The 14506-nt window shown below is 33.2% G+C and overlaps 2 protein-coding genes across 2 annotated transcripts in view; one reads left to right on the top strand and one right to left on the bottom strand.

Moving 5' to 3' along the window:
* LOC129217751 (endoribonuclease Dicer-like) overlaps positions 1-797 on the bottom strand; it is a 59369-nt gene extending 58572 nt beyond the window's left edge. The window contains exon 1 of the mRNA XM_054852091.1: positions 705-797. Within this exon, the coding sequence (XP_054708066.1) occupies positions 705-797 (93 nt within the window). The remainder of the gene's footprint in view (positions 1-704) is intronic.
* A 3806-nt stretch (positions 798-4603) lies between these two features.
* Positions 4604-14506, top strand: part of LOC129216856 (myotubularin-related protein 6-like) — a 43857-nt gene continuing 33954 nt past the window's right edge. Inside the window, exon 1 of the mRNA XM_054851068.1 lies at positions 4604-4821. Within this exon, the coding sequence (XP_054707043.1) occupies positions 4798-4821 (24 nt within the window). The 5' untranslated portion in view covers positions 4604-4797. The remainder of the gene's footprint in view (positions 4822-14506) is intronic.

Genomic DNA, 14506 nt, shown 5'->3' with positions numbered 1-14506 from the left:
CACTGATCCCCTAACGTCAACAAAGAAACCCTGCAAGAGACTAATTCTGAAAAAAAAAAAAAAAAAAAAAAATCAGCAGCAAGCACAAAGCAATTGCAGTTTTTGACTTAAATTTAGCAATTTTCTCCAGGTGTGGGCCCTTACACCCCTTAACTTTTTTTTTCTTTTTAAAAATATAGAGAATAATTAAGTCTTATTTTTTTCTTGAATTAAATTTCTAGTTTTAATTTAAATATCTTTGACAGTTTTATGTATTAGCTATTTTACAACCAAAGGGCGGCAAATTGAAGAACCGCCCCGGGCGGCAAACACTGTAGCTATGCCACTGGGTACCAGCATTACTTTTTTAGCAAACAAAAATGCTTTTATTCAAAATATGCTGTTTGTGCTTTGTGCTTTTTTTGATAAACTATTTTTAAAAAATGCAAAAAAGAAGTCAATTAAAAATAATAAATGAAATAGTTAAATTAATTCATCCTTTTGGAGGGAACACAGGACCCCTGGCTCCTCCTAAAATCCACTACTGACTGGGGATAATAGGCAGCAAAATGCAGTATTATTTATGCCAAGATTATTTGACTTTTCACAAAAAAAGGACTTTGAAACATCCCGGACACAACCCCCGAAAAGGAACACGATATTGAACGGAATGTCCTGAAGTTAATTCGGGGGGGGGGGGGGATGTGGGTAACAAAAGTAAGTACCTGATATTCTCGAGGGATGAAGGTCTTGGAGCTGATGCTCTCCAGGATGTGGTATCTCCGAAGTTTTGGAGGCTTCAGGACGTGGGTCGTCATCTGGAAAGGAGAAACAACTCTACATTCAAATCACAAAAAATACAAGTTAACTATAGACTCAAACCTAACCTTGGGCAGCAGATAGGGGCTGCATAAAAAAATATTGGCACAAAACTTCACAAGTGGCTATAACAAATAGCTTTCTCATTCAGCCATTAAAAAATATTTTTAGAAGGCCGTGGATAGGGCCCGCATTAAAAAAGACTTGTTTTAGAAAACAATTCAAAACCTTATGAAATAACTATATTTGGGGCAAACCGAACCTGGCAGCATCGTAATGCCGTGATTAGGATCTGCGTCGTCTTCACAGTGTTCCCAGGTTAGGTTAGCCCCAAAAGTATGAATTGCTTTTTCAAATAAAATCCAGACGCCACAGTGATTCGGAAACTCGCCAAAATACACATGCGAACATATTTAAATATTTTCACAAATCGCCAAAGATGATCTAAAATTGTATTTTTAAAACAAAATTGTAAGGAGAAAAAACCTTTGACTTTACCAAAGCTGACATAAAGTTGACTTCATTTTTAAAAACTAATTGAGGGGAGATAATTGCAGCCTCTTTTTCCTTTAATTTGACTACAGTTGCCTGAAAATGCAAATTTTGAAAATTTCTCCAGAGAAAATCCGCTAAAACTTGTCTCTCGACCATCTCTAACGCCACCAAAAATCGACTAAAACTACGTTTTTAAGACTTCAATTTCGGAAAATTTATGGGGGATCCCCTCATCTTATTCAAAGACAGCATAAAACATTTTAGGACTCATAACTTTTGGTACCTATCTTTTCTTCACAGCAAATACATTTTATAAATTCACTCATTTCTTTTTAAAAAAAATGCCCATGCTTTTGAACGTTTATTCACGAAAAGGTCATAGCTGTATGGAAGGAAGGGGCTAGTGCTAATCAAACCATCTAAATTAAAATATTGTTGGATTGTTAGCCCACCTGGCCTCCAAAAATTTACAATGTAGCCCTTGAGCAAAAAAGGTTGGAGACCCTTCAACTAGGCCGTAGCCTAGGGCGCCACTTTTCAGGGCCCCCAAACAGAAGAAACTATTTCAGTCAATGGTTAAAATAGTAAGATTTGACTACAGGGGAGCTCAAAAAAAAAAGTGTTCAGTCTATGGCCTTCCTATTTGTTGATTGGGCCCTGCCCACAGGGATTAAAGCTTAAATTTCAAACCTAATCCATAAAATTTTGTTACGCATACTAGAACTCAAAATCCATGACCCATTATCCCCAAGTCCTATGATTTTTGAGCATTTTTTGCTGAAAATCCTGATCTTTCCTTTATCAAATTTGATCATAGTTCAAATCCACGATTTCACACCACTTTCCAGATGCAAGGACACCTTGTAAAATAGTCGAATCTGTATCTCAAATTTCACGGGACAGTGGCTGTTGCTTCGGAATGAAACAGCGATGAATTGTCGACAGAGTAAAGAACAAAATAATGATACTCAATAAATACCAAATATGATACAGAAAATATTAATACCGAATAAAAGATTTCACACTGAATATTTTAAGATGACAAATTCTTGATTATTAGCTGTACTTTTCACCTGGTCAGTATATCTTTTTGAAGATGAATGCTTGGGGCAAGCATCACGACCACCATGTTTGACTGAAAAATCGCTGTTGCAAATAGTACATCTTGCATAACCCATCTTTAAAGATGAAATAAGGAATGGCCATTTATATTCTTCACAATATTTTTGGCAGTTTTTCCACTTTTTTGCCAAAGAACCCATAAACTGCTTGAAAACTAAACCGGCAGCACACGTGTAGAAGCATGGTTTTCTGAACTTACCGGTTTAGTTTTCATGCAGTTTATGATTTTTTTATTTTTGCGTTCTTGGGTTTATGAATTAAATAAACAGAAAATCGTATTTTTTTGAACCCGCTTTCGTAGCGTCGTAGTTTAAAGCTGTAATTCGTAGAAACTAAGATTTGGTATAACTTTGATATACACCTCCAAAAATTACGCGCCAAATCTGGCATTTCCTACGGACTTTTTAGGGTTGCTGTTTCTTATTTTGGTGTTGCCAATTTTGGTTTTTTCAGCTTTTAGGTTTTTGCTGTTGCCAAATTTAGTATTTTCTTGTATTTTGTACCATTTTTTGAGTTTTTTTTAAAGTTTTGTGGCAACAATTTTTGTGGCAACAAAGTTATGTGTCAACAAAAACAAAAAAAGTCGCCAAATTTCCGATTTGGGGGGGTATATCAAAGTAGTTCCTAAGATTTTTCCGTAGCATTGGCAGCTATGGTTAAAAACATCAGGAAATATTAAAACGTCATTTTCAAGCTGCATTTTATTTTTTCCTCCCGGATTCCCCACAATAGAGAGGGAGATTGACTACCTCTACAACCTCCGTGACGTCTCCCCCCCCCCTCCAAATAATTTTTGGCGCCCCAGTTAGAATCTCTAAACATTATAAAAGATAAAAGACTCGGAGATGAACAGAGAGCAAATACCTTAGTTGCTAAAGAGTTCTAACCCATTCAAAAAATACGTAATCATGAGAATGGTCACACTATCGGCTCACAGTCTCAAAACATCAAAAGTTCGCGGTGAAACTCATTTTTTGTCACCGATTCATCGACTGGAATTCAACTTTTCTTTTCCTCCGGAGATCTCAGGAAGCGAAATATTCGAAACAAGAGAGAATTTCGATTAGTACAGAAAACAGTTCGAAAAATTAGCGGTATAATTGATCTCTCTCTTTTGAAATAAAACTAACATTCGTCGATAATAAAAATTCAATGTTTTTGTTGTGTTTTGAATCCGAATCTGAAATTTGTCTTCGAAGTTGTAGTGTTTTAAAATTTCGGTGATGGTGCTGCCATCTATTGGTATATAAAATACTGGAGGTCATTAAGGTTGCGTTCGACGAACCTCACCGGTCGACCGGTAGGTAACCAGTTACTAGACGCAGCGTTCTATGATCAATCGGTTACCTCACCGGTTACCATTCTAAGCAGTTGATTGGTTGATTGGAGCACGTGATCATTAGTTGTGACGTGATTAACTAACCGGTCGCTACCAGTCGTGTTCCTCCAGGGTTGTCAACTTGGGGGTTTTCCACCTAAATTTAGGGGGAAAATTTTAGAATGAGAGTTTTTTAGGGGGATAACATTTTTAGGGGTAAATTTAGGGGTTTTAATTTTAGGGTTTTATCAGGTAAAAATGTTTTTCTTTTACCTTTGAAAACGTAATTTTTCGATTGTTTCTTTTATTTTTTTACTTACATAGTCTTTTTTTGAGTCGTTGTAGTCTATGGTTTTGATCAGAAATCACATAAAAATGATAAAAATGCCTTTACTCACTCAGCAGCGAAAAATAGCAATGGTCACGTGACCTTTTAATCCCATGTGTGACGTCACATTCAAAGGATCACGTGACTTTCTGCTCATCGAACGCACTCTATGGCTGCGTTCGATGAGCACGACCGAGAGCGACCGGTTAGTTAATCACGTGACAACTAATGATCACGTGCTCCAATCAACCAATCAACTGCTTAGAATGGTAACCAGTGAGGTAACCGGTTGATCATAGAACGCTGTGGTAAGTTACCGGTTGCTTACCGGTTAACCGGTGAGGTACGTCGAACGCACCCTATATGATGAGCAAAAAAAAAAAAACCCAAAGAGGAAAATTATAGATACGAATACGATTTTCAATTTATTTCTAAATGTTCGGGTTTCATCAAATGAGATTTAAAAAATTTTGACTTCGCGATGAATCGGTCGAGAGATTTTCAAATCGAAAAATGGCAACTTCTCCGCGGTCCATCGGCACACAAAAAATGGATGAGAGCGTAAACAGATAATCATTTTAATAAAATATTTAAATGCAGCTCATTTATGTGTCGCGATGACGTCGGAAAATGACGTCTTAAAGCTTCGATGTGTCCGCTATGTTAGTTTTATTTGATTGAAGTAATCATTGATTCCTTTAGTGACATATTTGTTCGGTTAGAGAACCATTCCATCATGGATTTGATAAGAACTCCCAAGGTATTTCATCTTTTTTTATCGGGAATACTGGAATAATGATGTTTGAAATGTGTCGTTTTCCGACAAAAATAGATGTTATTCGCTGTTTTATGGGCGTCGAATATTTTAAAATTGTGTTCCTATTCCATGACAGATGTTTCTAAGTTGAGAGGGGCGTTCTCCCGAAGGTTATGAAGCCCTTTGCCACTTTTATGCTATCTTAATGGCGTTAACAATCTCCATTAGCGACGAGATTGTTAACGCAAATTAACTTATTTGGGGGAAAGATTGCATCGTAAAACACTCGGAATATTTCCCGCTCTGAGTCGAAGCAATGCTCGTCAAATGTGACCGACATTAATATTGCCGACATTTAAAGTTTCATTTTTAAGCTACTTGCGCACACACTAGCAACGAGAGTGATTAGCTTACATTTAAAAAAAAATCCATTGAAATATAACTTGAGGTATGAGGAGCTCCCATGGCAACAGAGACATTTCAGCAATTTTTATTTCCGATTTGTCCCAGGTTACTGCATTTCCCCCATTTCTCTCCCCTTCGTGCTTGCACTTTTGTGTGGTCCAATATCTTTTTTTAATTTAAATAAAGAGTTGTATGTTTTAATGTGGGAATAAAAGCTGGAAAATTATATATAAGATATAAAAATTGCCTTTTAAATCCAAAGACTATTTCTCTAATCTTGGTCCTAAAAACTATGAATTAAATAAGTCTGGATGACAACACTCCAAAGTTGCGATTGATTGTATATAAATATTTCTTTGCTCAATTTTTAATTAAAATTTTATTGATTGCTGTAGAATTAGCCTAAATATGAAGATATTTGTATTGACTGCAATGTGTGAGTGGTCTCTAAGAAATCATATCCTTATCATGGGCGCCCATATGTAAAATTGTAAGGGGCGGGCTCAGATTTTTAACCATGGTTTAACAGGATATTTTCCCCGTGGAAACCGATTTCTGGACTTATTAGTCATTAAAATTTGACGTTTTTAATAACTTATTCATTAATGGCTGGAGAAGAAATGCTTTTACATTTTTACAAAGAAAAAAGTACTGAAAACAAGGAAGTTCTAGTTTCCCAGTCCCTTTGAATTGGGACCTCCATGTATTTGCCTCTGAATAAGGGATAGTCACAGAGAAAACTTAACAATAATTAATGTATACAGGGTTCGTACGCTCCTGACAAACTCCTTATAAACTCCTGCTTTTTAAGAAAAGAAAATAAGGGCCCTTAAAACTCCTGAATTTTGCTATTATCTCCTTAAAACTCCTTATTTTTTTATTCTACATGAGCTTAAAAATGTTTTTCTATCGCCAATCCGATAGGAGTGATTACGTTGTACCTAATTTTACCAAAATTCCGCTATTTATTCGTCTGCTAATACCGAAAATCTGAATTTTTCGTTAGATAAATTTCTTTCCCACATCCGAATTTTTTTCCCAAATTTATGACGATTATGTAGCTAGTTATTTGTAAAATAACATCTTGTAGATTTGTTAAATTACCATTCTAAAGATTTTTTTTTTGCTTTTATAAATTCATTTATTCCCCCCTCCCCCCTGTATTTGAATTTGATTCCGAGGCCGCTCACGTCAAAGAAAATGCAGTAAATGCATATTTTACTATAAATTTAGTATGTTTATGCATTTAATGTTTTGTATGAAAACAAAAATAAATAATATTAGAGTTGTACATATTTTTTCTGAAATAAGTTTTAAAAAATACATCTTTAACCAGGAAACTAGTCCTTAAAAAATAAAATGAACTCCTGCGAAACTCCTTAAAAACTCCTTACTTTTGATTTTCAAAGTTGAGTATGAACCCTGGTATATATCATACAAAGTATTGAATTTACTGGAATTTTAGAATCTAAAATTCAACTGATGAAAGTTTGACACAAACGTTTATAAATATGGATATATTGTGAAATTCTTGCTAAAATTTGCATGCATGTTTTCTCCTCTCAGCATTTTTTTTTTTTCAAGTAGGCTCACAGCCGAAGGATAATCAACTGCCCATGAATAGCTTCGCGTAAAAAACTTGAAATATGAACAATGATTGAAATTTATATCATTTTAAATTGCATGAAATCAAACAAGTTCATGTACATTCATGTTCACAGCCAGGGAATTACTTCAAAATAATTCATATATGTTACAAAACTATGTCATTGCTTTTTTTTAAAATAAAATTTTATTTATTAAAAGAATAACATTTGAAATTTAATTACTTCTGATTTTCATTCATTATAATTTAAAATTGCATGAAATTGAACAAATTCAAGTTCACAGCCAGGGAAATACTTCAAAATAACTCATATATGTTACAAAACTATATCATTGCTTTTTTTAAATAAAATTTTATTTATTAAAAGAATAACATTTGAAAATTTAATTACTTTTTATTTTCATTCAGTGTAATTCATTTTTAGCATTTTATCATAAATACTAATACAGTTCAAAATTAACCTGAGTTAATATATTGCATGCATCATTTCATATACCTCCGAAGAAGGGACACCTCTATGTAAGGGACGAAATTTCTGGTCCCCTCAGTGACCCTTATGGAGAGGTTCTACTGTAGATGAAAATGAATGGTCAAAGTTTAAAATTCTGGTAATGAAGTGGTATTATTGTGAAAAAAATTTATTATTTGCTAATGGATTGATCAAATAATTTTCCCCCAGGCACCCTTTGTCTCATTCTCCGAGCTGTTTTAATGTTTCTTTTTGTTTGGTGTTTTTAAATGGTCTCTCAAAAATTTTTTTTTAAGTGTATCAACCGTTAAGGGCATAGAAACATTTTCCATGCATCTTTTGTGAGTACTCGACTCATTTTTGTGAAAGTAATGTTTTCAGTGAAGTTGGCTGTTTTTTCTCTGTAAAAGTGGACGGAGACTTTCCCTGGCTTCCGTTCGTTCATTTTCTTCAAGACTGAACGGTCCTGAAACCCCCTCAACTATAGTTCAATTAATGAAATATTTTGATATCTACATATTACTGCATATGTGCAAAAAACAAATGTCATCAACTTTTGACTGGTTGCATTCATTTGATATATATATATATATATGTATATATATATATATATATATATATATATATATATATATATATATATATATAAATATCATAAGTGTTGATTTTTATAAATTTTTAATAATACAGTATACTCCCGATTATCCGTGTGCGGATTATCCGTGCATCATTTCGGAATCACTTTTTTCAGGCTTCTTTCAGGAGCTAAAATCAAGGTAATACGAAGTGTACCCTACTATCCATGCACAGAGGTCAAATCGGACACTTGTCCTACCCATATAGTATTCATTATTGGATGCAGTGCATGGTATAGCAGCTGCATGGTCAAAGGTAAAATCAGTAACCCTTGCACGATCTTGGAGGAAAATCTTGCCACAAGAGCCATTGGATGAAGAACCATCTTCGATTGCCGAAGATAATATCGATGACATCATTGAGGAAGTTAAAGAAATCGAAGGTTTCGAATCAGTTGACGCCGAAAACGTCGAAGAGTGGTTTAAAAGCGACGAACGTGAATCGTCTAACTGACGAAAATATCAATGAACTTGTTACTGAATCAAACGCAAGTGAGGATACCGAAAACGAAGATGAAGAACATGAAGATTATGCAATTTCACATCATACTGCTCTACGATCTGTGGAACATTTATTGGATTACATGAGCGAAAGAAGTTACGATTACGGAGAAATAATTGCACAGAGAAAAATTCGTACGGACATACTCAACAATTTAAACAAAGAAAACAAAAATGCATCGCCAATTTTTTTAAGCAATAAATTTCGAAGAAAAGTTTCTGGTTTGTGTGAGTATATATATATAATTTAGTTTTTTCTAATTTCCCCTTAAATATTTAACCTGCATATTCCTCAAATGATTTTTCGGATTATCCGTGTTTTTCGATTATCCGTGCTACGCCGACCGATGATTAGCACGGATAATAGGGAGTATACTGTATTTGCAAATGGATTGATCAAGTATTTTTTCCCAAGACACCCTTTGTCTCATTCTCCGAGCTGTTTTAAAGTTTCTTTTTGTTTGGTGTTTTTAAATGGTCTCTCAAAAAGTTTTTTTTTTAAGTGTATCGACGGTTAAGGGCATAGAAACATTTTGCATGCATCTTTTGTGAGGACTCGACTCATTTTTGAGAAAGTAATGTTTTGAGTGAAGTTGGCTGTTTTTTCTCTGTAAAAGTGGACGGAGACTTTCCCTGGAGTCCGTTCGTTCATTTTCTCTTCAAGACTGAACTGTTTCGAAACCAGGGTTGGCAAGCTTTTGACAGTTGGAGGTTTTATCCAGTTTTAACCATGGTTTTTACTAGAGACGTACCGAGTAGCATTTTGGCCAAGTACCGAGTACTCGGCCTTTCATTACCCGAGTACCGAGTACCAATTATGTTTTAAGAAGAAGCACCGACACACACGTGATGAATTTTGAACTTATTGGAATAGTTGTATAGACCTCCTTGTCTATACAATAGTTTTTAAAACTAAATTCCTGCTGAGAAATTTAATTACGCACTATTTAAAAAATTTTGTTTGTGTCAAAAATTTTACAAAAAAATTATTTTTAAAATTGAAAATAAATAAATAAAAGGTATGGATCAAGTTGGAATTAAAACAAATTATACCAATTATAATTCTAGTCTGCCAAACATAAATAATTTTTAAAACAAATGTGCAGGAACACTGCAGACACGTGTTTCTGCGTTACGAGGAACGTCTTTTTCAGTGCATAAAATGTGAGCTAAGCAATATAAAGACATTCGACAAAAAAATTCCACTTTTGTCGGATGCCTTTAAATGCACGAGCTCCCATTTTGTGCATTGAAAAAGGAATTCCTTGTAATGCCAAAACACGTGTCTGCACTGTGCTTTTAACGCTGTTTTATTTCCTTTTATTTTTTAAGCAAAGGTATTTTTTATGTTTCTTATAACTAATTTTTGTTTATAGCAATAATCCATTTTTAATATAAAATTTCCATATTTTCTATACTTACTTTTTTTGCACAATTTTTAATAAATAAGTTTTATTAACTTTGGGGACATTAAAATAGAGATTTATTCCATTGAAGCATTACAAACTTCATTATTCTCAAAATTTAAATTTGACTTGTAAATGATTGCAGATTATTATATATGCTTGCACTTTTTTATAAATGTTAATATCTGTCTTGGACAATATTCAATTTTTTGCAACTACTCGGTATTGGCCGAGTATCTGATCAAAATTTGGCCGAGTACCGAGTACTTGGTACGTCTCTAGTTTTCACCGTCATGTCAAAAACCCCATTTTGACATGGTTTTTGGCAAAATTGTCAAAAACCTAATTTCTGTCCAAAACCTGCCTATGTTTGATTTTGATTCTACAAAAATACATTAAAAGATCATCAAAATTTTATAGTTTTTGATTTCAGATTCTAGAATACATTTTTTGAGTTTTAGAATTCTAAAATGATGTGCAGTAAACAATCCCAAGCATGATTTTAATTCAACAGGCTACTCGTCAGTAGAAAAAAAGAAATAAATGAAAAAGTTATTATAATTATAGAATAGAAAGTAATTATAAATAGCTAAAATTGAACTAAATGATTTTTTTTTTTTTTTCAATTTTCCAATGCTGTAAGAACATTGCTGATTTGTCCAGGGCATATTTTAATGGGGTTTTTTGGGCAATTGCCCACACAGTCAAATAAAATTGGCCCCACAGTCAAATAAAATTTCCCACCTACATTTTCCTAAATTTTTCCATCGGTTATGTGTTTCTATATATTTTTAATTTTTCTGTAAAAAAAAAATAAAAGCGTGACCCCTAACCATTCCCTTCCCCATGAACTTTACAAAGAGAGGTTTTATATGAAATCTTTTTTTGAAAAAGACAATGTTATTTCAATTTGGTTGTATTAAAATGAAAATGGATGGTTGTATTATAATGAATGAAATTAAAAAAATTTAAAAACTCAGTGACTGTTGGAACTATTTTAAACGCTGAGTCACGGCGTTTATGTTCTTTACGCTCTTTTCCTATCGAACAAAATGACCATTAGCAATCATTTCCAATTCCAATTTTCACACCCCAACTCTTTTTTGATGATTATTCAACTAACATAAACTGCACATTTACATCCCCCCTCCCCTTCCGAGGAAGTTGGAGTTGCCCACACAGTCAAATTTCCTTAAAATACACCCTGCATTTGTCTAGTATACTTTCAAACTAACCACCTTAAAAAAATAGATATCTTTATTTAACTGTCACTTAATTTATTTAGTCTCATAATCATAAATATTTTTTCCCGTTGGAGCATGCGGTAGAAAAATACCAGTTTTGCATACCAAGTTTATTTCCAAGTTTAGAATGGATCGATTCAAAACTAGAGAAGATCCTCTCAAATGCTGAACAGCATGGGCTTGAATGTAAACACACCACGAGTTGTACAAATTTGACAGAAATATTGGATTTCCTTAGACCTTTCCAACCTTATTGTTGCAGAGATATTCTGAACCAAGAACTAATTTCCTGAATATGATGTAGATTCAGCTTAATTTTTCTGCATTAAGAGTAGTTTTTATTACATAGCTATCTATATAATTTTGCTGGTGACGAACTCTCTTAAGACCCGCAACTTTTCATTGGAAGACATTCATTTTCTTCAACAAAAGAGATATTTTTTCACTTCTAGATTTAGAAAAGAAAAACAAAATCAATAAAAATATTTAGCTGACTTATGCAGGGTTCATACTCTATTCGGATGGAAAAATTCCATGACTTTTTCATGACTTCATGAAAATGTTCATGACCTTGTTACATGAAGAGAATAGCACTATTTAACGTCAAACTTGCCATTTTTTAAAAATTAGCATTAGCAAAACTGCTATGTGAATGCCACTACCTCTTAGAAGCTCTCTTGTGATGGGAAAAGTATAAGTGCACACCTAAAAAACCAAACTATTCTTATTTCTCTACATCATATAAATTTAAGTAAAGTAAAAATACAGTGAATGGAATATAATAATGCTTAAATGTCTCTTTTTTTTTATTATTAACAGGCAGAATAAAAATGAATGGGACAAAGGTTGAATGAGTCATAAGTTTCAATAAATTTGCTTCAATGGTTGTCTTTTAGTGTTTGATTCCTGATATTGAACCCATCAGTGGATCACATGGATTATTTTTGCAGGCCGTATGTAGGGCACTACCATTTTAGAGTATTAGAATTCCCCTATTTCTGTATTGTATCACCTGACCATACAGAAATAGCATTATATATGTCTAAAACATTAAACAAACTAATTTTTGATGCTGTAACTATATAGTAAAACCAAATTGTAAGATTAAGTAAATTTAAAACCTAAATAAAAAAATAACATATCATTGTCCAAAAGTTTTAGGAGGTAGAAAAGTAGAAAAAGAACCTAATAATAAAATACAATTAAAAAAACTTACTATTTGCTACTGCAGAAAAAAAAGCTTCAGATTGTATAGTTCATGTTACATCAATAGTTCATATTTCATACAAAAAAATAGTAATTAAAAAAAATTCAGGTATGAGATTCTTGGCTATAAGATGCATTGTGATAAAAACTTATACGAAATTTCCCAGATTAAGATAAGAATGGTTGAAAACAACAGATTGAGATAACTTATTTAGCTTATCTTTTTAACTTTAGCAGATGGGCCAGTTTTTCGTCCTCAGAAGAATAAGACCTTTTTGCAGAGAGAGATTCAAAAGTAAAGATATGGTTCATCTATAAAAATCATTTTGAACATGGGAAAAAAACCTGATGGCCGAAATTTTTGAAAAGACGGAAGTGTGGTAGCCATGCGCCTGACTAAAGATCTTTATTTTCTAAAACCTTCAGCAAATTAAGAGAAACTCTGACAAATTTAATAGTAAAGTTCCCACGAGTGATGGAAATGAATTTGGATGCAATTGAATCGCATTTTTTAAGTGGGCGTGGCAAAATCAAGAATGTGCAAGTTTGCTACTACAGAATATAAAATGTTAGAAATGTTAAAAATAATGGTAAATTCAAAATGAGTGATGTCCAAGCAGTAAAATCACATTGCAAAAAAAGACAAGCGGCTGCCACAGAAGTGGATGCAATGAGATTTCAAAATTCAAATTTGTTTTTGAGATCGTTCAATTTTCCAGTGAAATTAGCTTTCATATGTTCAAATACTGTTAAATCACTCCAGGTTTCTAATTCTCTTTTAGCTACTGTTACTTTCTTTCCTCTTTGGCCAGGACATTTTCCCATGACCTTAAGTAAATTTCCATGACTTAAATGAAAATTTCAATTTTCCATGACTTTTCCAAGTCTGAAATTTGCTTTTTTTTTTTTTTTTCCATGACTTTTCAGGATTTCCATGACCCGTATGAACCCTGCTTATAGTTAATCATCGCCTGCTTATCGATTTAGTTTAGCTTTTACTCAAAAGAAAAAGGATACAGTGAAACCTGTGTATAACAATACCGTCTATGACAATGAACCTTTCTACAACGAATATTTTCCTTGGTCCCAGCAAAATTTTAACATAAATAATCAAACTGTCTAAACAGGGTTGGCAAGTTTCTGCCAAGGCGGTTAAAACCACTGGTAGAAATCAGTTAAAACCGGCATGGCAAAAACCAGTTTCTGCCACATTTGCGGCAGAAACTGGCAAAAACTCACAAAATGACAAAAAATTAATTATTGACACACAGTAGAAAATACATGGAAAAAATAATTAATTTGTTAACTAAAGTACAATATATCAATTGTTACTTTGCAGCAAATGTTACATTGTTTGGTCCCTGAAGTTGCCTCTGAGAAAAGATGGTTTCAAAAATCCAAACAGTTTTCTATTCTTGCAACAGAAGAGCTAACAGGCAATGCATCAAAGAACAAGCAATATTCGTGAAACTTTCATCTGTTGTATATTTTTTCAAACTGGTCCACCATTTAGTAACTAGGAGAGTGGTAAAAATTTTACTGGAAAAATAAGTTTCAAGAAATGGGGCCAATTTGTTTTGCAAAGCATTACATTAGGTACATACAAAAGCAAACATTAGGTACATACAAAATCTAGGTTAATATTGGCAGGTAAAATTCTGACACTTTCTTCTTCAAGCATGTGATAATTTCAATCACAAGCAATTTAGATGAAGCATATAAAGCGAGCAAATTATAATCAGTAATTTCCTGTTTTTAGTTCTGTATGTCACTCCTTTTTCCTAAGAACCCACGTAAATATTACGAGCATCTGCAATTGAAAAGGTCCCTTTTTGAACTAAATCAAGGGCACTAGCATAGGATTTTATTTCTTACAATGATGAAATGAAGTTCGATATCTCAGTTTATTTAAACAAATATCATTTAGTAATTACTTTAAAAGTTAAAAGTTATTAAAGACACTTTTAAGTTTTTGCCAGTTTCTGCCGGTTTTTACCGGTTATAACCAGTTTCTGCCACTGGCATGGCAAAAACTAGTTTCTGCCGGCAGAAAGCCAACCCTGTGTCTAAAACAATAACCTGTCTATAACAATATTTTTTTAGGTCCTAACAGTATTGTTGTAGACAGATTTTACTGTATCACATAGAAAGATTTTTAGATAGATAAAATTACTTGTAACTATTTGTTAGTTATTAAAGAATTTAAACAGAACCAC

Source organism: Uloborus diversus, chromosome 2, assembly GCF_026930045.1.
Source record: "Uloborus diversus isolate 005 chromosome 2, Udiv.v.3.1, whole genome shotgun sequence".
In the NCBI taxonomy this organism is placed as follows: Eukaryota; Metazoa; Arthropoda; class Arachnida; order Araneae; family Uloboridae; genus Uloborus; species Uloborus diversus.
This window is presented reverse-complemented; position numbering and strand designations above follow the sequence as displayed.